This window comes from Lasioglossum baleicum, chromosome 13, assembly GCF_051020765.1.
Source record: "Lasioglossum baleicum chromosome 13, iyLasBale1, whole genome shotgun sequence".
Classification (NCBI taxonomy): Eukaryota; Metazoa; Arthropoda; class Insecta; order Hymenoptera; family Halictidae; genus Lasioglossum; species Lasioglossum baleicum.
In genome coordinates, this window is record NC_134941.1 from 4040142 (window position 1) to 4064267 (window position 24126).

At 40.0% G+C, this 24126-nt stretch overlaps 1 protein-coding gene across 2 annotated transcripts in view; it reads left to right on the forward strand.

Annotated features, from left to right (window-relative positions):
* Irsp53 (Insulin receptor substrate 53 kDa) overlaps positions 1-24126 on the forward strand; it is a 324468-nt gene that overhangs the window by 171622 nt on the left and 128720 nt on the right. For both annotated transcript variants that reach the window (XM_076437170.1, XM_076437171.1), the window contains exon 4: positions 21621-21713. In XM_076437170.1, the coding sequence (XP_076293285.1) occupies positions 21621-21713 (93 nt within the window). The remainder of the gene's footprint in view (positions 1-21620; positions 21714-24126) is intronic.

Consider the following 24126-nt stretch of genomic DNA (forward strand, 5'->3'; position numbering starts at 1 on the left):
AGTTAAGAACGTCAACGTACTAATTCTACTTTAATGAAATAATTAAAAGAAGAAAGAAATTCTTATTTAACCTCTATGTCTTGGAATCGACGCAGACATTTTTTATTTTGCATAAAGATTCGCAGTCTATTTATTAAATTCTTTTAAAGCTTCAGTTTATTGATGAAATAAGGGATCGACTGGGCAGTCAAGTAAAACATTTTTGCCTGTGTATTTTATTTAAAAAATGTAACTTGCTCGGTTTTCTTCGGTAAATTATTTATTTTAACGACACTACGACCGTTGTTTGCTTGCTACTTGGACACTTATACATTTAATATTTCTAATGACAAAAGTTTGTTTGAATCTTGCAATTTTCAGTTTAGAATTAAATCTTAAAATACTAAAGAACTTTCACGGTCGTTTTGTAATTACCCCGTCCTCACGATATCGTGAAACTAACCAAGAACGAGTGGATCTTACAATTAGTCAGTCTTAATCACAGCAAGAGAGGGACTGGAAAGCAAAGGAGGGTCTTCAGCTAATGAAAGGATCGCAGAATCGTATCTCCTACTCTTTATAATCACGTTGCCATTCCCGGGAAGATACGGGGGTAGTCTTCATATAATAAGTGTGAATAAAATAAAGAGAAAAGATTAGAGCAATTATACTCATTAGAAAATGTAATGTTTATTAAGTTGGGAAAAGTGCGTCTACAAAAAAAAAATGTCTCTCATGAATGAATAAATAGATAGAATACCATCGATTTGAAGAAGTAGATTTTTCTTGCTATTTTATTGAGAAAAATTTGTTGCAATATTTAATTCCACAAGTAAAAAGAGAAGGTTCGATGAATTTACAAAAAAGATGTTTTTCATGAATGAATAAATAGATAGAATACCATCGATTTGAAGAAGTAGATTTTTCTTGCTATTTTATTGAGAAAATTATGTTACAATATTTCATTCCGCAAGTAAAAAGAGAAGGTTCAATGAATTCAGTTCTACCGTTCATAAAATGAAGTTTATACCTCAATTAGGAATTACAAAATAAATAAATACATAAAATGAATGACCAATAAAACAGTATTTATTTTATAGTCATTTTAGTTTTTTGTGAAGTTTATAATACTTTATAATACTGAAACAAAATGGGAAATTATATTTCCGTATTGTTATTTAAAAATAAGGAAACCCACATATTTTACGAGATTAATGGTCCAGCATTTTGTTTTTTACGTACGCATGTTGCCTGCTTTAGTTCTGCTATGCTTATCTCGAGTCAGATTTCCCAGTCGATTAATTTTTGTGCTCGCGCGGTAATATTCCAACATAAAATAAGACTATTCGACTCGTTTACGAGTAGAATAGCGACACGCAGGTGGTCCCACTTTCCCAGAACAATCTGTTGAATTGACAGAAGGGACGTACGAGGGTCGAAGAAGAAATGATCGGAAAAACCGACGAAGATCGGCGTGCCTATTTTCCAAGGGTAATTCCGGTAGGATCTTTATCAGAAGCTGTTCCGCCCGTTCGGAGCTCACACGGGCCACAGTTTAAGCCTGTCAGTCAGCGGTGTAGCGGTGTTTCGAGTTGGCCGGACGGGATCGATATTTCGACTGTCGAATCGACGGTGAATCGACACGGTTGGTAGCCCTGCGGGTGCCGGGTAACGGAAACGTTCGGTGACGGATCGGGAGGAGACCGGTACCGTACAAAAAGACGGGAAAAAAACCTCCACCGACGCCCATTTATTTCGCGGAAAGTTTCGTGCTTGAGGAATGGCTCTCGTTATGCAGCCACCGAACACGTCAACGTTTTCAATTGTACCTTTCGACGGTTCCCGCGGCTTTTTATTTCGCCGGCGAGCGTTCGCCCGTGAAATTGGAGTGTTATAACCCGCGTGTCTCGATCCGACCGTCGGAAAAATCTGTTGCCAGCACGAGGGAGAGAGGGAGAGAGGGAGAGCCGGGCCTGGAGAGGAAGAAAGACCGTATCGGTTTTTGCCCAACGTGGTATAATCGAACTCGGGCTGGGTCGCGTGTCACGGCATCGTTGACGCGCCGAGGATGGTTCATTTCAGCGAGATTTGCTCGGATCGGCGAAGGAACGTTTCTCGATATCAACTGTTCTTCCCTGAGAATTGCCAGTATCCACGGAACGACGGGAAATTCAATTTTAATACTTACGATAGCGACCCGTCGAACATAAATCTTGCATTTGTTACAGAAACTGGTTCTACGCGATGCTTATCGGAACAGTGATTGATAGACGCCGCTTTGATGCGTTGTTAATTGAACTCTCTCATAAATTAAACTCTCGAATTCTTCGCTGAGGTTTATGTTCTTGTGGAAAACTGTTTCAAAGGGCTATCCAGCGGGGTAGTAATTTTTCTGTAAATAGAGCGACAAGAATTTTGATTAGATTTTTCCATCTGTCGATCAGAGCTGCGGTTCCTCTGGAGAAGAAATGTAGGGAGGAATGTTTCCAGATACAGAGACGGCGTTTCCAGCGCAGGTAAAAAATTGGATTACGTGAAATATCCAAAGGAAATATTGATGTCTTTCTGATGCTGTGAGGAAATCGTCATGAGAAAAATTAGTCAACAATTCATCGATGTCGTAGGCCTAATCTGGAGGGTTAAGTTGTTGCTAAAAAAAGTCGAAGAAGATAGTAAACGGAGTCAACGAGATCTCTAGAACTATCTCAGGTTGCAAGGTTGATCGAGCAGAATAGTCTGGCTTGAGAATTGGATTTTTAATATATTAACATTGACAATTGACATTGTAGCAATTGGTTCTCAGATGCATTAGTACAATTTAATATCGAAGAGCGCCCCTGTCAGGTGGTAAATGAAGTTTTCCAATTATTTGTCGGTACACCCTTTGTTGTGGAAAACTATTTCGAAGGTTCCTGCCTGTCGATCTACCAGGATTGTAATTTCTCGGTAAAAATAGTGAAAAGAATTTCAACTATTTTTTCCGAGCTATCGATCAGACTTGCAATTTCTGTATCCAAAATACGTAGAGAAGACCGAAGTATCCAACGCCGTGAAAAAAATATTCAATTTGTAATATTGGAAGTATTGGTTCTATCGAATATTCGAAATAAAAGTTAATAACTTCCCAACGCGAGTGCATTGCCACGACAGACACATAAATTGCAAAAGATAAAAAATTGAGTGAACGGGATCTTTGGAACTTTATTGCGTACAACGTCGATCAAGATGAGACTTACCTTATGCTTATAAACATGTCGCATCAAATTGATTTGTCGACGGAGGAGACCGGACTTGGCGTTGACAAATTGGCATGAACAGAGGAGAATACCGAGGTTCGTGGACAGTATTGCGTGCATGAGATACCGTGGAAGTGTGACAGAATTGTCCGCAGCAACGACTGTCTCCTTTCCGATATATTGGAACCTTTGTGCGTTCCCCCATTGCGGTTAGAACGATATTCATAAAAAGAGGATCCCAGGACTCTGCAGTTTTTGCACCGTAAAACAGTGGCTCGCGGACTCCTCTCCGCTTTATAACCCCATCGCCCATAGTTCATATCTAGAACCAGAAAATCGACAACACGAATCGAAGAGGTTCTATAGAAACGTTCACGACGGTGTTACTAAACTAGAAATGATTCAATACTCCGAAATTTGCATTCTCAGATCCGAAAAATAAAATCCACGTTTGGCACGTTGATCGCCGGTTCAGCGAAAAAACTAACAATTTATTTGTTCTAATGAAAACTGTTAGGATTTGTAATATTGATTGCAAAGTCTGTCAGCAGAAAAATTAATTTTCACGTCTGGACATTATTAAATGTATTAATGCATTTATATCCGGAGCGAAATTCTACACACCTGAAATGTTTTCCTTCGAATATTTATTTTTTCCCATTCATAAACATTTGGCGTTGCAACAATTATATGTATATTAAAATTCTTTTATAATCTAGAACAGTACAACGACCCAAGTTGCCCGCGAAATTAATGGATTAAAACTAGTATTATTAAATACAGTTTATTTGTTAAGACACAGAACTGGAACCCCTTTATTAATAAATCTTTGATCACTAAAGTACATATCTCTTTAAGATGTGACACAAATGAAGCACAACTTGTTGATATAAAGCGTACAGCAAAGATGGATGAGATTATCCTAGGATCTCTTATACAGCCATTTCTAACAAACGAATAGCTGCAATAATGGGGGTTGATTTGATTTATCTAACGCCTACTTTGCACCAGGGATGTATCTATTGATCGCACGCTGATACTAAATCAAACACAGTCCGACAGTTGCGTCGCGTCGTCGCGAGACCCCAAAGTATGTTGGTCCACGAGGTTGCCGATTCGCATAAAACTGCACGCCATCCGCCACGGATTCCGGAACTCAATATCGAAACGTCTCGTGGAAGAGGACCGGTCGCGATTGGTGGTTGATCCATCAGACCGGGACACGTCCATTCCGAGGGGGGCGAAAGTTTGCCGATAGTTGAAGACAGATCAACGAAGACGAAGGATGATTGGTTGGCTTTGGAAGCAACTCGGGAGACAGCTCGAAGACAGTGTCCACAGACGGTGTATACAGCTCTCTTAGCCCAGAAGGAAGGGCTGATGAAGGAGTGGGGGAGGTTAGCGGAATCGCTCACATTCGTGCCGATTCCAATTCCTGATGCCCTTGCTTCGTCGACGCAACCATCAACCTTCGAGAGCTCGTCTACCCCTCCATGCTGGCCGGAACCACCCTTCGCCAGGCTGCCCGCAAACAAGGAGGTGGGCAATTTCGGGGTTGCTCAGCATTTCTACCCGGTTGGACCATTTCAGAGAACCTGCTCTCTCTCTTTCTCTCTCCCTCTGTTCAACGTACCGCCGTTACCCTTCCTCTTTCTCCTGATGAACCGCAATGCTACCGACCAGATGCTTCCTTCCACATTCCACCGGGACGAGAACTTCATTGGCGCTCGTTGCGAACAGATCCCGCTGATTTGAGAATCCGATCCTGCGGATCGGTTACGATGTAATGGATTGAGCTTTTTGAGGATTCGTTGATTGAACCAGGCGTGACAACGATGATTCCGGTAGCTAGGGACAGACTCCAGGATACCATTCTGCTAACATTCGTTGTCCGGGCAGGATCAGATCTGTTCGGTCCTTGGAGTGGTATTCTGCTAAATTGAAAATGCAACGTGCGTATTTTCGTATCTACAGTCAGTCTCGTAATTAATAGCACGTGCTTCAAATCAGAATAACTTTCTTATGAATGGATCAAACGAGCTATTCAGTTGTTCACATTGTTCTACTGTTGCTGACGCTACTGTTACATTATTTTCAACCCATTAAACATATTAGGACTGAAATTAAATATTTATTTCACCTCAGTTTCAAGTAGAAAGTTTTTGTTTTTCATAAAGATACTGCAAATCCCATAGAATAGATGTTACTGGTGCCCTCGGTTCTGTAACTCCCCGTACACGATTATTACGTCTTCGCCCCTTAGAGTGGAAAAAGCCGTCTTTCTTACGGACGCAATGAAATTAGGGGGATTCTATGGAGCGCGTCCGGTCACAAATAATTCGGAACAATCGCTGTATACGTTCCGAGCCATTTTCACGTTAGACCTGGCCGCTTCGGGGAACGTCTGTGGATTATTCCGTAGCTGCAAGTGTACCGGAAACGCAAGCCACCGTGTACCGGACCTTAACGTTTATTGTTATCCAGGTTAATACCGGAGCTCCGTGTTGTGGAAACTCGCGAAATCCCGGCGTGACCGAGGGCAGCTTTGTTTTCTTCCGTTTTCCGCGTCTGTTCCCCGGGCCGGTTTTATATCCTCCGGTCCTTTTGGCCAGTTTCCCGCCATTTCTCTCATTCTTTGTGTCTCGTCCTGCCGCACGTTTTCCCCACAACCAGTTCTTTGTCCTTGAAAACGGGGTGAACCAAACGGAGGGAGGATATAACGATATCCGCGTTATCGAAGCGTCGGAAGAAGTTAATCTTCCGTAAGCCGGTGGAACGCTTTTAAAAATCTTGATGCACCTGGTGACTCCGCGACGAGTGGAATGAATCGTGGGACACGGCGCGGAACAGTGCTCCAGAACGTAGCCATACAATTTTTATCGCTTCAATGTGGAGACGGCAATGTCTTTTTGTACTTTGCTACCGGCCGGAACATCTCCGAGATGATCCTCGCGTTTTCTTTGGATTGCGAGATTACGAATCGTTCATTTTTTATTCGCTCCTCCTTTCCATTCCCAATTTGGCAAGCTGAATTCTTTATGACAGCAAAGAACAGGGTCCTTTTGAAGACGTGGTTATCGAGACGTTCTGCTCTTTTCTTTTGTTTTCTTTATTTTTGTTTATGCTGAACGGTACTTTTTATTAGCGTAATCTGCCTAAAAAGTGACCGTATGACGCGGGCGTAAAATAAAACCACATGGTGTGCTCTCGGATTACCTTTCCCAATCTACTCTAGTGCCATTTGTTGTGGCATACATTATTCATTGGAGTGGAGAGATAAATCCACCTTTAGTACCCAATGTTCATTACGGTTTTGCGGCCGCTATCCTTCCGACTCGTAAACTATTTCGCTTCTTATGGGCGTAATTAATATTAATAAAGAAATAGTTTCGGAATACGGGTAAACAAGATTGAAATTAATCTCTCCGGTAATGGGTGGAATCTTGAGGGATGAACCACTGAAACTGTAATTAATCGCCGTTTTGTTCCACTAATCATTAAACTCCATGCATCGCTTAACAATGGGCAATTTTTAGTTTGACAGAACTGTCAATTAACTGTCTGGAATTAACTGTCGATTATATTTTTACACAATTATTAATTTGGGCAACATCATTTGTATTTTTATTATATAATATCAGTGTACAGTAATAGGTAGACAGCGGACTTAATGCATTTATTACAAAAATGAGTAGGTGTAATGTAAGAAGTAAAACCATTAGAAAAATTTAAACACACTATTACATTATTTTCAATCCATTAAACATACTACGAAAGAAAATAAACTTCCCTTAGCTCCAGTCTGTTGCAATTCAGGTACAACATTTTTATTTTGCATAAAGATCCGCTGTCTAGTAATAAGTATTGTTCATGAGTTTTTTCAGCTTTTTTAGTAAGGTCCGCCGCGATGTAAAAAGAATAAAAACCGCTTCCGCTAAATATTTAATAATTTTATAATCCAGTACCGAAGGTCTAAACATTTCTTATCTCGTATTAAAAGTTTCTGTTATATTTGTTGATTGATTTTTAAATGTTATAAATGTCTCTAACTTCTTTAAGTACGGATATCAATTTTTTAAAATTTGTTTTACGTCGCTTTTTTAACTGCTGTGGTTATTTCGCGACAGGACCTATAGTTTTTATAAGGTGGGTTCCGAACCACCTTGAGAACCACAGTCCTCGAATCCCCCTTTATCCAGTAGAATTGGGGTGATATTGCCAACTTCATTATTCTATAAAACGAAGCGAACGCTCGACGATGCAACAGTGCAGTCCACATTGTCTTCTATCCCTAATGTTTATCGCTGTCCACGTTAGCTCCGTGAAAAATGTAATGGCCGCATTTTGTACGCTCTTTATTTTCCAACGTGCTCTTCGCTTCGCTCCCCTTCCGGTCGATAAATAACGCGTTTCAAAGTACACTGAAAAATATTGGGAAAACGGTCTCAAGACGATTCCAGCCAACAGAGGATATGGAAACAATGCTATGAAATATTAATACTGCTGACGATCCTGTGTTTCGCGAGCGCGTGTGTAAATATCGCAACCCTTATTCGATTCAGAATTCATATTTGTGTCGACATGGATAGAAGAATATTATAATTTCCCTTGGTGACTGACTTCAGGGCCACTGAACCGCGTACCTTCTCACTTTCTGCCAACGAATTTCCACTTTAATATCCAGCATCCATTTTTGTTACGAAAAGACTCTCAACGATTTCAGCTCATTTAATTTTTTAGCGAACAACGGAAGCATATTTTCGTGTTGCTTCGCGGGTACTCGTTTTCTTTACTTGAAAAATTTAAATACGAGCTGCTCGGTAACTAAATTCACAAATTACAATTTTAAGTACATGTTTCAAATACGGCACGTTTCGATTCTACACATTTATGATAAACATGACACAATTTGGGTAAACTTTCCGTTGCGTAGACAGAAATTTTTACCTTTCTCCTATAAATTTTTGCCGTTTTCCTATCTTATCCAATAGATTTGGGCAAGGAATGTAATTACAAGAATTATACAATATAATTATATTTGTATTACACAGGGTGTCTCTCAGCTGAAGGAGGCCACCTAAATATCTTCTTTAAATGGTATCGAAGGAGGAATATCATAGAAGATATTCCGATCTTGTTTCGTAATTCTTTTATTGAATCATTATAACGTCATTCAGTTACCATTCCTTTTGGACTGTACATCGTTGGAAAGCTCTGAATTTTGCGAAAAATTTGATATAAAATACTCGTGCTTAAAAATATATATATAAATGACTTTGTTTGAGAGAATGTGGAGGTCGCGAACTTAGTTGCCAACCTAATAATTACAAGAATTATACCATGTTCGATCTCGTTTGAATCAGAAAAATGTGACGCAATAATTAAACACATGTAGCATCTCGCAAGTGTGCCGTGTTGCACATCGTGACGATCGAGTTTCTACTGTCATGGGGTAGTTCAAGGGGTGCGTCCCACGGTGTGAGACAAATTATTCACAAATACCGTGCACATCCTTTTCACACACATCGAGGTTCTACCCCTTTCTTCACATCCAGAATTACATTCTTTCAGTACATGATGAACACACAGCGCTCCCAAACGACAAGAAGAAAGGTCCGCATCCACCCCCGTGCAATTATAAAATCCAGCGGCGATTAAGCCGCGGCGCACGCATTCCGTCGTTCCAACTATAATACTCATTCAGTCCGGGGTAATTCGCAAAGAAAGAAGTCGACCTCGAAGGTCGAAGCTCCTTTCCATTTCCCTCTTCCGTGGCACCTCTGCATCCGCGCGGCGCCGATTGCCTCGCTGTCTCTCGTCTTCTCTTTCCTCATCCGCAGCTTTTTCGCGCTGCTAAACGTTAAGTTCCCTGTTCGCCGCCGATGGGAAAGAGTAGGCCGGGTTGCGAACGTGGAAAAGAGACAGCCGGGTAGAGAGTGGCGAGGGAGAGGGAGGAAGGTGCGGCTGAATTTATGCTTCATTCGTACACATTAGGTATACGCGAGGAGGAAACGAGTGGAGCGTAAATTATGGTACTCTTGAACGCGAACTCGCCCGTGCGCACCGAGCTTCTATACTTCAACCTCAACTCGGGCGTTTCTCGTTGTGGAAGAGGGCCTGTTGTCGGCGCGCGGGGGCTCGGATGGGGTGCGGATGGGGGGTGTGTCTTTTATTTATTGTTCTAGGCCAAGCGGCACACTGCGAGACCACCCTTCCGTTTCTCCGACCGCGCGAGAAATTTAATTTTAAAAAATGCCGCCGTCTTCTTCTCGCTCGGCTTCCATCTCCTCTTCCGTCTTTTTTCCCCTCTCCCCTTTTCTTTCTCTGTCCTCGTCTCCTCTTCCTCGTTTCTATCCCTTTCTTCCACCACTTTGCTCTTTCCTCCACTTCTTTTTTTCACCGTTGCTCGCCAATGAACACTTATCACCCGACTTCTCCGCGCGAAAGAAAAGCTCGTTGCCCGCGGCCACACGGAGCCACTAGCAAGACCTCTCTTCTCCGACCGCTTCGAACCGGTTCTCTACTCCAGGCCTCTTCAACACTGGCCTCTGGAGCATCCCGCTAGACTGTTAATAGACAAATAAGGAGCGGCCGGGTCCTGGTGAATTGGAACGCTCGTGAAAGGCATTCGCGCGGACGCGCCCGCCCTTCTTCTTATCCCTCCAGCGCGATTTGACGCGCTTTTCTATTTCATTAACGTCGAATTCCCCGAGCGTTCCGGCTCTTTGTTGCTCCCGATCGTCGCGCCGCTACGCCCACGGATACATTTCCATTCCCCCAGTGCAAGATGGAGAGCTCCTCGAGATGGAGACCGGGTTTAAGTCCGGACATATTTTTTAGGAGGGAAGTTCTTTCATGGGCGAGGTACGGAGTTAGGAGACTCGCCTACTGCTTGATTTTTTTGGAAACTGGACACATTTTTCAAGTTTTTTTAGGCACAAACATTCTTTAGGCGCACCGCGTGCACAATTGCTGGGCACTGAATGAGTCGGAGCGAGCAAGAAACAGATAGGTGTGTTTGGGGTAATTTTTTGGTGGAGGGGAAAAGGGGGCACCCAACATTTTTCTAAATGGGAAGTAGTATTGATCAGAGTTGGGCATTAATCAATTAAAATTTTAACCAAGATTGATTGATTAATGTGTACGATTTTTGTTTCGTTTCGTAATCGTCTTTTGTTTCGTAATGCTTTTATTGTATCATTATAACCTCATTCATTAGCCATTCATTAGCCATTCAGTAGCCATACAGTGACCATTCAGTGACCATTAATTTAATGTAAAATACTCTTGCTTAAAAAATATATATAAATGACTTTGTTTGAGAAAATGTGGAGGTCGCGAACTTAGTTGCCAACCTAACAATAATATTTATACCATTCACATATCTTGTATATCTATATTACTTATGTTGGAATCGTTTATGGTTGCTATAGAAGTTTTCATTTCGGTCGTGCGGTCTTATGCGCACAATATTGGTCTGATTTCTTTTAAGAGGAAAGATCTCTGGGTCCTGGACATATTTTTTAATTATCTTGTTAATGTTACTGGAATTTGTGACTTCAATTAACCACTTCGTTCTCTTCGACGTGTTATGTCGCGACACCGATGCTGTTTGTATAAGGTCACAAACGTATTATGTCGCGATGTCGATATTGTTTTATAGAATGAAGTGGTTAACGCATTCTTCGTCAATTTTTGGATCCTTTTCGTATTGCAATGAGACCAAACGCGGCATAATTTGCGGAATACTTTCTTGTTCAATGCAGGATTCAGTAGAACCGATCTATTTGAACCGATAATACGTGAATTATCTATCGTCAGAATACTTGTTTCTCATGTAAACAGATAAATCTCGATCCATGTCCAACACGATGTATTGTAAAAATCAGTACACATTTAATCTAACGCTGTATTTAGGCAATTATTCTGTTATCGGTACACTCATGTTGCACTGATTAGCACGGATAATAATTGTAGTTCTACTGTCAAATTCGGGCACATTTCGGGCCCTTTCAAACAGAATAGTGTGATGAATACGTTAGTAAAAGTTTTATAAAAGAATAATTAAAAATAAAAAAGTTTTATCAATTCATCTCACCGATCCATTGACGTCGATATTCACTCGGTATCCTTTTTCCGTTCGACGTTAGCCCCAATTAGCGTCCGGGTCTATTTTAACCCAGAGTATTAAAATCGTCATTCAACTATTCAGATTCTAGCGAATTAATTAAATGAACAGCTGCTGCATTAAGACAGTAGAAAGATTAGCGTGTCTACAAGAAGTACGTCCCAAAAATGTGTTTAAAAAAATCGCTGAATTTGTCGTTCCGTTGCATTTGATATTTTACCATTCTATCAATTCGATACACGAGGGACACAATAAGTTGCGAAAATGCGGGACGGATTAACAAGAAAAAAAAATATCGTAACAATAAAGCTGCTCGTTACGAGGACAAAAGAGTCGGGCCGAACGGAGGGTTAAACATCCCCCGGAAGAATGCATTCACAGTTCGACGAGGAGAGCTCGCAATCCTCGATTCTCGAGGAATCGTCGCAGGAGCCATCGGCGTTATCCAGCCACGATGGAACGATGGAAAACCCCATATTTCCGCGACAGTCCTCCCCAACGGCACGGGGGTTGAAGCCGAGATCCTCGTCGCCTGACAGAATAGCGGCCGGGAAGCGCTAATTGAGTGGCTCTGTCGCCTCCGGTTTTTGAAACGAATTAGTTGACGACGAATCTGATTCAGTCGCATCCTTTCAGACCCAGCCCCCGACTTCTGTTTACCCCTGTCGAAGGCCCCCACCTTTATGGTGACGGGACTACGTTTTTCAGATCCACGCCTCTCGCTACGGTGTTCCTGGCGCTGCTTGACGGGAGAGGGGGGTTGGAAACGATGAGAATGGCGAAGGTGGGTTTTTGTTAAGCCATCGAGAATTCGAGTTAATTCGCCCGTAGTCGGAAGCGAACGCATTACACGCTATGGGACTATGCTTAATTAGCCTGCCATCGAGCGCGCGATTTAATGCGACGTCCCTATCAGAAAGGTTCGGGATTGCGCCGCGCCGCCGTGTTCTTCGAACCCTTCCAGGACCGGTTCTGTAATTACGAAGGGTGTTGATCCTCGTCGATACCACCGGAAAACAAATTCTTCTTGTCCTACACGGGGGATTCTCCCTCTTTGATATATTCGTTACCCCTTAAACATGGAATTTTTAATTGTCGCGCTGTGCTCTTGTAATTACCGCAACTGAGAGGAGAGGTGGGCAATGATAGACGTGATGGGATTTCTTCGGATCTCCAATATTTCCTTTTCTTCTTCTGATGGCGGATATGGCCTTGCTATAAATAAAATTAGTCTGAGAAAATAGCCGACCATGGAATACTAGTTTTTAAAAAAATTTTATGGGCGTCTATATTTACGTTCAATTTACCATAGACAATTTTGGACATTAAATTAAATTTTAGAAATAATTGTACCAAATATGGGTCAGGTATAATATCTTTATAGAAGTACTTTTATTACTTTCACGAAGACAATGTGGTCTGAAAGTTTATGTTTAAACTCTGCATCTGCAAAATGTTTTAAACAGTAACGAAACAAAATATTCTTGTTTCGCATAACAAGTTGCAATTATTTTATACCTTTCTTTGTGTATGTGATGATTGTGAAATTTTGTTTGTCTGTTGCGTTTTAAATAATTTAAATAGAGCAACGCGACATTGTTAATGGAATGTGAATATACGAAATTGTATAAAAATTGCATGCAATTTTCCAATCATGACGGTAAAATTGAAACGAAGCTCGTTATGAAGATTAAATAGACGAGAAATATGTTCGTTGGACTCGGTAATACACATTTACGATGATCACTTCGCCAACAAGGTGGAATGAAGTCGGGCCTCGTTTAAAGCAGCATATTCGCGCGACGATTCTAAGTAAATTACCTGATCGAGTGTTTCAAGATGGCCGAACAAAGTTCCGAGTGGTTTCGCCGTATTTACATTCGTCGAAACGAATTTCGAACCGGAATCGAAGTATTTTATTCGACGAAAGTTTGCCGGGCAGATTAATTTCCAATTATCCGACGCGCTAGAGAATGGGACGTGAAATTCTGATAACTGTATCGACAAATCAAACCCCGCCTGATTTAATTCTCCTGACAAATTACGTATGAAGGAACCGTCGGATAACATTTCTCATTTCGTAAAATTGCTAAATCTCGTTCAATTTGATGCCGAAGCGCTTATGGATTAAATGATCATTCATATTGGTTTGCGAAATAACAAGGCAACCATGAAATACTCAAATTGTACATTAAACGTTTTGTTCTATTTTTACCCCTAACGATGAGTTTAATGATAATGCACTAAGAACAATTTTAACAATCAGTTATCATTTTTATCTAAAATATTTGTATCTCTACTTTTCCTGACATTATTTTTAACATTTTTGTTATATTCATTATCTAATGGTACTTTCAATTAATATTTTTCTAAAACTCTACGGTTCATAGCTGAGTTTGTAATAGTAATAATTAGACTGCGGATTTTTATGCAAAGTAAAATTTTTAAACATCGATTGCAAGCTATAGGAGCTAAGTAACAATTTATTTTCATCATTAATGATTTTCATATCGACATTGTGAAACTCTTAATCTTTTCCCTGTTTTGAATTACACCTACTCATTTTTGTCATAAATGCATAAATCCGCAGTGTAGTAATATCTCTTGAAATTAGTATTTAAAGAACGATTTCAAAACTTCTTTTACATGTAGCATAGTCATTCAAAAGCCTATTAATATTTTCAGTTATCTTCATGTATTCAGGCTGATTTTTTACCCCAGAAACTATTTTAGACCTTCACCGAATAATAAATATAAATCTGACGAAATTTATCCTTCGGTAGGTTTACCTTTATAACATTTTTAAATTACATTCAAATACAGTACGAACAATAGCATTCTTTCTTACTTTCGCCTGGAATGAAATCATATCCTGGTTCGTTTAGTACAGCCACCCGAGATTGTAGTTACGCGTGTCTTTGAATTTCACTCGACCATGTAACGTAATTACATAACGTGACCGTACCACGTAATAAAATCATCGTTGTAGCTAAATTGCGAACGTGTTTGCAAATATAAATGTTTTTGTATTATGTTATGCAAACGAAGATCATCCAGGATGTTACCGACTGCGGTGGGGATTTTAGAGAATTTTAAGAAAAGGACAAATCTAATTAAGGTTTCGTTAAACCGTTTCTTCGTAAAAATGCATGTTTATTTTGAAATGATTCAATATATGTATAATTTTACTCAATTATCTTGAATTTTTTCACTATTTTCTTAAGGACTATCTTGTTCTTTCTTCTTCAAAATTGTTAAAAATCATCAAAATACTTTGATTAAATATAAATAATCAAATTCATTTCATTTATCAAATTAATGATTAAAGTTTCATTACACGTGTAGAGAGAAAAGTTGGAAAAATTGACTTTCCTCTTCGCAATCCACCAAATAATTCTTCCAACGTGTAAATAAATCTGTACAGATTTGGTTTGATGTTGAGACAATTTTGCGAATTGAAATTTGACGGAATACTTTTTTCCACGGGTTGTATATTAGAGTAATTGTGTGGGGAACACAAAGTGGAAGAACCGGCCATTGTTTGGTAGCAACCCTATAGCAACAATTAAGAGATCTAATCAGCCCAGTATCCGGACACGCGTTTTCACTTCAGGATCGTGTCAAGGGGGGAAGCAGAACACGCGATTTAAAGGGAGGGGTGCTGCGGGAGGGAGTCGTAGAAAGAAGAAAGGTCGCGGAACCCCATTCCGGTTTGAAGCATTCACGCGACGACCTCGCGCAAAGTCGGAATCCCCGTGCAGGCTGCGTGATAAAAGACGTGTGGAGCAGCCGGTGATTCCAGGAAGGGTCGCTAATACTCTGAAAATCTGCTCCCTTGCGTCATATTCGGTACCTCCGGTATCGGGAACCCTCCACCAAATTCCGCGTCGACATCCGCTTGATTACATGCGTCTCTCTTCCGCTTCATTTCCGAGGAGGGGTCGGCTGTCACGGAAAATTTCTTTCCCCAGACCGTTCGGGACCTCGAGCCTTCCGGATCAGATCCTAAACGACTTTTAAGGAACGGATCTCTCTCTCTTTCTCTCGTTGAAAGTGAATCTCGCAACAGAATTCTTCTGGTTAGGCTGCGGATGCTTCTTGTGCGATTTCGCATTTTTATCTGGAGAAAAACTCGAATAAAATATAATATTGCTTGCTTTTCATTCATAGTTACAATATTTTTAATGATGTCAGGTGCTAGTTTCGACTTAATTTGATTTTTATATTCATATTCTTTACATCATTATTTTCTTCCTGTACCTTGAACTAGAAACTGGGGTGAAGTACAATCTGATTTGCTTAGTAGTCTTATCTTGAAAATAATGTACAAAGGAATGAGATTATAGTTTCTAAAGACATCTCTTTACAAGTTCTTTTGTTGTAAATTATTGAAAAAATATTTGAAAAATTATATCCAAGGAAATAGTTTCAATTTAATTCGAATTTGAAGATCTCGTATTGTCTAAAAGTACTTACAAATTTAATTTACTTGTAATAGTGATTTTATTTATTTTCTCATTATTCAAATTATTTGTACACCCATTTAATAACACAGTGTTTTATTATTTTTCTTTGTCTGAATGAGCCTCATCTCCTATGTCACGTGGTACACAGACATTTGTTTAATTTCTTAATTTGTTTTCAAATTCTTTCAATGCGTTTACAGTTTTGTATTCGAACTACTCATTGTTGTCATAATTGCATAAAATCATTATTATCTAATACAAAATGCAGAACTGCAGATATGATCGCGTCATAATTTAGAATTTTTAGTATGTTTACTCTTTACTCAATAAACATTTAGAATCAAAACTCAAACTCTGCTGTCACAGCAGAATAATTTGCAAGGAATGATACACATGAATTTTTTAATGAAATAATGAACTATGTCCTTAAACATGCTGATTCTGGCTATTTATCCATCATAAACATCGTATAAAATTCGATTAAGATCTGTGAATTAATTTCCCTGTCTTTGTTGCATTAAACTATCGCAGTTAATGAAACTGCGGCTGTCAAAGCGTTAATCAAACGCAACTGTGCAAGTCAAATGTTTCTGAGTAATTATTCGTTGAAAAACCGACACGAATTTACAAGGCGGTCCAATATCGTATAATTGATTTCACATTTCGAGCTGGTTCGTTGGAATCGAACTGCAACGGGAAACTGCAACCATGGCAGGGTCTCTTAGTGTTGCACATTCGAAGGCGGGCCAGGCCTTCGTCAGTAGAGTAGGGTGTAATTACGGAGAACGATCGAGAATAACAATTAACACCGCAACGGCCGGAGGCTGCCACCCCGTCAACCTAAGCGCTTTCGGACAAGGACCAGGAACAGGATGGAGGTCGGGCCTGCAATAGACGTTATAAGCTTCAAGGTCGTTTGAATTTCCACGCGTTTTACTCCGGCAGGCTGTGATTCCTGCAACAAGACTAATTAGCACAGCCTACTTCACCAGGCGGCTGGAAAGAAGTGGCGCGATAAACGCTGTTTCTCTGTAATATAGACGGGATTCGCGAACGGATGTAGGTTACCGATGAAATTAAAGCCCATGTAATTAACTGCTGCCCTGGTGATTTTGTCGCAAAAATTAGTGTTGAATGATTGCACCCCGCTCTGCGAATCTAGCGTAGTTTTAACCATCCAAAAAGAAAAAAAGTCATAAAATAACAAGTATTTCATCGACTAAAATTAGATTGGTTAAAAATAAGGATTATAAGTAACCGAAATTTTTTTCTCTTGTTGGTAAAAGTTATTGTTGAGAGAAATTCATTTCGGTCACTTATAACAGTTATCAATGAGAGGAATTTATTTCGATAGAGAAGGATCCAATTTTTTGGACACTAATAACTGTTCTTTGTAACCAAAAAGTATAAAAATCGATGCTTTTTAATCATTTTGTTCTTCGAATTTTTTTCTTTATATTTTGTGTACATTATTTTAAATTTCAATAATAATCAACTTTTTATTAATGATTTTTATATCGTAAAAAATTTTAGAATAATTGTTATTTTTGGTCCCTGGTTGCGACACAGAATTTTCCTTAAAATAAATGTAGCAACTATTTTATAGCCCATGCACTCTAAAAGATTCGACGAGTAAGAGAGAAGGGAAGTTATCGCACCACCCGTAAATTCAAAAAATTATGAAACTGCACACACGAATGGAGTAAGTTACGCCTAACAGAATCCTCTTTTTTGTGCTACTACTAACATTGAAGGGGTGAAATCATCCCTTGAAAAACATTCAATATTTTCGTGAAATATGTTGAGAACAACAAACGACATTTAAAAAGGGTTGAAACGTAATCTGGATGATATTATTGTGTCTACCAAACTGTATAAAAAATTTTGTTTTAAATCCTTTTTTTGAGAAATGCTTATCATGAAAAAACATGTCAGAAAAATTTATTTACAAGCGTAAATATATACGTCATATTAATTATGTTTCTTCCGATTATTTCGTTTATTCAACTCTTTGAGTGCTACGTCGGTCGTATATGATCAACATAATTTTTTCACCGAACTTGCAAAAAAATTTTTAGTACAATCCATTAAGTAAAACAAAATTGTGTGTGGAATCTGAGGTATGAGAATGTTTATTTATTTTAATTTAGGATTCTTTATGCGATTTAACGCCAAGAAACGTATAATTTTATATCTTTTAAAAGATCTTATGTGTCCCCTACTTAGGAAACTCCTCGTCTTGTAATAGAACAGGTCTTCCTACTAGCAGAATTGCCACTTAATTGGCTTTCCTAATAGAATAACGTTTACAATGGAAATAGAAAGGGGGAGGGGCGGAAGCATTGAAGTGCTTTGACAAGCTTGCGCTTCCTATTCGAGGTGCGTACACAATAAGTGCGGTACTTCAAGAAAAACAGTGCGGATTAAAGGAGAGGGTGCGACTTAATATCGAAGCTTTTCGGTTGCTTAACGCATTGGTATTCGCCGGTGGTTCTTCTCTAATGCCCTGCTTTTGTCTGAACAGGCATGAATGGGTAGGGTGGTCGATTTTCTTCGAGGAGGACCTAATGGGTAGACAGGATCAGCCTCCACGTCCTTCGTTTGCCCCTTCATTCGCCCCTTCATTCTATAAGAAAGTCTTCCGAGACAGTCGCGCAGACATTCTACAAATTAAAGGACGAGTTTTCCTATCCTCACAAAATTTCAAAAGAAATACTTCTATCTCGGATTTTCGAAACAGAAACATTACTTATCTTCATTTGAAACCAGTAAAATACGAAGTACCTAATTGTTTCAGGAGACAAAGATTTATATTTAATTTCTCTAAATAGAAGACTTTCAATTTTTAACGTAAAATGAGAAAGTTTACTTATCCTTTATTTCTTTCAACTGTTAAGCATATTCAAAAGTCTTTTTCAATTGTTAATTTTTATTCATTGTTCAATTTTACACCGTTATCTGCAACTGCTTGTTTGTGATCGATGTGCTTAATTAACTAGATGCGGTAACATACCTCATATGTCATGTGCAAATAATAAAAAATTGTCTGCTTGAATTGCACGAGTCGAAGCCCAGTAGAAATGTCTTCTTCCTTCAATAAGTTTAACAGCCGAAGATAACATATGAACATCCTTAAATTCTTTTAATCTTTCGACTATTTTAAATCTCACCGACTCGCATTCGTCATAAATGCATAAAATCCACAGTCTAGCAATGACTTTGCTTAATCACCACGATTGGTCAAGTTTCTTGATCTCTGACCAGACTCGAAGATTCCCACTTAAATTGCCACAAAATCGTAGGAACTTTGCAAAATAGCCCGTCGGGACACCTCCTCGAAGTGCTTAAAATAAACCTCTCAAAAGTTATTTCGCTCAGCGCGGGCACACTCGGGCCTGACATGCACGCTGATTAAATAACTTTGAAACTCGAGAAGTTCACCGGAGAGTCTACAATTTCCGGTCGACAGAATTTTCACAGAGCTGACATAGATTTGTTGAGAAGATCAGTGTGCCTCTGGTTCCTTTTGCTACAATTAAATCGGAAGTGTCCACTTCTGTCCGGGACGAGCAATGCTATTCTTGAGGGGGATAACCGACGAATGATACTCGCCGGTCTCGCCATAAAACAAGCCCCACACTTTTATACAAGTTCGTTTCTTCCGAGATATAGCACGTTTCTACCCTGCCACTCTTGTCCGAGCTCACCTCCTTTTTTTTCGTCCTTTTGCCGTCCCTCTTGCGCCACGGTGGCCAGTTACGAACTATACAACGCCCGTATTTATGAGGGATTTTCTGGCGTAGGAAACAGGGTGCACACCACCAATTTCCACTTATCTAGCCTCTCCCCTCGTGCCCCTCCTCAGCGAACCGGTCGGACCGTCCCAATTTTTCTGCTCCATAGGTTTTAACGAGGAGCTTTCGTGGGAAATGATCGTTCTTTATTGATAACCAGAGTACTTCTAACAGCGTTTTTATTCGTCGACCCCTTTCGACCGACGCCGTTTTTCCCGGACCCTTCCATTACGTCGCGGAACGAAAGGGTGACACCAGGATAAGGTAAAAGTTAACGAAGTTTCGTGTAATCCGCAATTACTGTTGTGATTTCTTGTTTAGCCGCGTCGATGGCGTGCCGTAGCCACCGCGAGGATGATTTCTGACTGGCGCTGAAATTTTATCCTCGCACGAGGAAAGAAACTTTTATGGCGCCCGGTGTCGTTTTAATACAGCTGTTTGCGTTATGCAGTAAATGAACGGCGGAGCTTTATACAGCTGTAAATCTCAATGATTTAATTAAATTCGTTGCTAGGGGTTGTTTGTAATCTAAGGAACATGAAAGTTGTACGCCACCCTGAATGAATATTTATCTTCTGTTTCTGGACACCATAAAATGGTTAATTTATTTCTGGTTCTGCTGTATATGTTCCTTTAAAATGTGAAATTATAAGTTATAACTTGAAGACTGAATTTCCCTTCATAAATTGTCCTTAATGAACTCGAGGAGACCAGAAATGCTATCTGAAAGTAATCTGAAATTGAAACCTGAAAGTATTCTGAAAGTAAAATTAATTGATTATTGAATGGTTAAATGTGATAATAAATTGTGAAATTCATACATGAAGTTTGTGTATTCAATATCCCGTTGAATATATCATCCATTTAGTATTTTTGTTTTATAGGCACAATAATATTAGGCAGAGTTACAATGCAACAATATTCAACATAGTTATTAGAAGTTTCATCAATAAGTTATTTACCTGGATAAAAAAATAAACCTGATGATCCTTCAAAATAGAAATTTAATTATATCTATATGAATAGTAAGCTCATATTATATGCTTTTTGGTTAATATGAATTACGCGATATAATTATTCACACTGCATCAAAGATGATCAAATTGTTTCAATAGAGAATCATTAGGTTCCAGTTGATTCCATTTTTTAATTTATTTTAATTCATTACTAGACTGCGGATTTTATGCATTTATGATAAAAATGGGTAGGTCTAATTTTTGACAGTAAAATAATTTGAAGAATTTAAATATACTACTATATTCTTTTCAATCTATTGAACATATTCAGCAAGAAATTAGATATTTATTTCACTCCAGATTGTTGCAATTCAGGTAGCAAGTTTTCATTTTGCATAAAGATCCGTCTATTCATTACTTAACACAGCGAGTATGTCCTTACCCAACTATGTCATTAAAACTGAAAATGGAGGATTCATTAGTTACAGAAGACAAAGAAAATATCGAGCGCTCGTTACAATTTCATTAGGACTTACAATTGGTATGAAAATGGTCCTACTGCATTTAACAATTATTGCTCCAGTAATATTTTTTCCAGTAATCTTTTGCTTACAATAATTTCCTTCTACATATCAACGATGTTCTCCCTGAAAAGGGAGAAAAACTTTAATTTCCATGAAAATTCTGACTAAAACCCGATGCCTTTGCGTAAGCATTCGCGGTCGAACATTAACAGCGTTCTCTTGCATTAAAGTCTAATTAAAAGTGAAACGAAAAACCTGACGGTCATTACGCATACCCCGCAGAAATTAAACCAATCCTTTTACCCGCCGGAATCAATATAATTTTCAAGCGAACTAAGACCCTTTTAATTAACAGAGGACTTGAATTATCGTTAAAAGCGTCGGAAGGGGAGAGAAAGAGAGAGAGAGAGAGAGAGAGAGAGAGAGAGAGAGAGAGAGAGAGAGAGAGAGGCAGAGAAAGGGAACAAAAATAATAGAATCGTAATGCACCTGCTGTTCGATAGTTACAGTCGTTCACTTCGTTTAATTATTTTCCAGGTGCCGCAGCCGCATCCCGTGTCTACGTGGACGCATTGTCTCGATTAGCACGCCAGGCGCAACTGGGGACATGGGGTGGTTCCAAAGATGTCGGTAAGTTCCGCAATTTTCTTATTATCGCGTCGCAACGGTAACTTTATCCCGTTGCTTCCCATTGTTGCGATCCACCGGATGCTGCACGAGAAGAACACCCCGGCATAAAACCATAAGAAGAGTGCGGACGCGCACCACGTCCCTTACCCCGTCCCTTACCCCGTCCCTTACCCCGTCCCTTACCCCGTTACACCGTACCGTGACAATCATTACAGGTGAATTAATTAAAATTTGTCACACAATTATCGGTGGACAAACGCGAGTCGCTCGATCCTTAACCGACAGACGGGCGTGCGCGCGAGCTCGAGCGAACGGAGGTTAATTAATTAGCGCGACACGCGTCATTAGAAGGGCAAATAAATCATCGAATCGTCGACGGAAAATTTTGTTTGCCCCGATCGCCGGCTTCCGTTTGAATTTAAAGCAGAATTTTTCGTTTTGTTTGCCTCCCTTCCCCGCTACTCTCGCCGAACCCACTCTTTCTCTCTCTCTCTCCGTTTCTCTCTGCTCGTCATTCAGGACCGAACGAGCCCGATTTTGTCTTCGTTCCGATGCGTCTCTTAATTACCAGATCGGCCGGGTCGCGCGGTAATTATTTCAATTACGCCCGCCCAGCTTCCGTGATGTTCATTGTAAATTAATAGAAAAACCGGAACAATTAGAATCGACCGATCGCGATTGAAATATCGTCGCGTTTTTTAATTGCTCCGGGTAATTATTCCGTACCGGTGTACATACGTACAGGGCTCGTTCCTTTGAGACCGAATTCCCGAATTCGGGATTCGATTTGATTAATCCCTCTGAAAGCTCGACGGTTTTCTATGCGACATCCACTCATTTTCAATGAAATATTCGATCCGAAAGACTTCGCTGCTGGGTCCTTATAGTTGAATGACATTTTTAGGAATCGATTTTGTAGCTTCAATATTTTGCCGATTATTAATTCCGGACGTCCAAATAACTATTCACATACTTTTAAAAGGAAAAATAATTGTATTAATCGGGTATCAATGTTTTCTTAGACAATTTTGACAAATTTACATAGAAAGTTATTTCTCATGTTAATAATTTCAATAGTTATATTCGAAAAGAACGTGCCTACACTATACCCTTACGTTCTTCTAATACTTTCACTATGCTATGTTTCGCCTAATCAGCAATATATGAATAAATCAGTGTGTCTAATTTTACAAACGCCACTGTTTTGTCATAAACCATTACGAACGCGGTTCATTCATCAGCAAACTAAAACGATCACTTCACTGGTGAAGTTGAACAACAAATAAAATACTGCTTACACAAATAAGAGGAAGCCAATGATTAATTACAGCGGTGCCTTTGACCAAACTACTTATCATCCCTAAAATAACGGTACACTCACTGGAGAACCCTCTTTTAATCAAGAATAATGGAACAATGACTTCATTTACATGGATCTCCTCTACATCATGTTTACCTGTCTGAAGTGTCCGCGGTGGAGAAAAAGGTACCCCCGAAATAACCATGGCCATTCCCGAAAATTAAATGAACCACTCGGTTCCTCGGGTTGCTCGTTAAATACGAAGCTTTGTCGCATTGCCATCGCGGTTGATCTTGAAGCGAGTTCTGAACCAATAGGGGATGGGACGCTCGAATCCTGGACCCTCGAAATAAGTTAACACTCATCCGGCAAGCTAATCTCCAGCGGTTCCCGTTCTCATTCGAGCTGGTCTCCCATTTATTTTTTCCTCACCTGCCTTCGACAAAGTTTGATCTGTCAAGGCGAGGAACGGTGGACACAAGAGCACTCTCGTGGCTTCTAAAGCCAATAAAGGCTCAGCCGTTTAACCGTCTCTCCTTTCTTGCCTGTCTTACGGCGGGAATAGGGGTCGTGACGCGAAGGTGGACTCGGGAGCCGAACGAGAAAGGGGTGGAAAAAGTTGCTAACAGGATCATTGCAGCGTGATAAGTGTACGTATTAAGTCCGGGTCGCTAACCTCCGAGCTTCCGAGCCTCGGAATAAGAAAGGAACACCGAGTCTGAAGGCGGAGGTCTTAGGAAGCTGCCCAAGTGCGACGGAAGTTTTATTTGTTTTCCAAGCGGAACGAGAAATCCCATTCGATCCGGAACGAATTGCACGCGCCCCACGCTCGCTAGCTCGCTTCGTATTTTCCTCCTCGCGAGAGGACCGGCCCGCTTTGTACCCCCGGAATGTTTAGCACGAAGCTTTTCCGTGCTTTCTACCTTTTTTACTCGCCCCACCCCCCTTCTCAACCTCGCTGTCTGTTATTCTCCCCTCTTCCACGAGGGGATCAACCAAGCCGCGGCGTTGTACGCAGCTTTTTTTCCAACCGCTCGCTGGATTTTTTCGAAGCTCAAATTGTTTAGGCTTCGCCGATCGATTTGTCTCCGTGGAAGCTCCCAGCGCGGATTG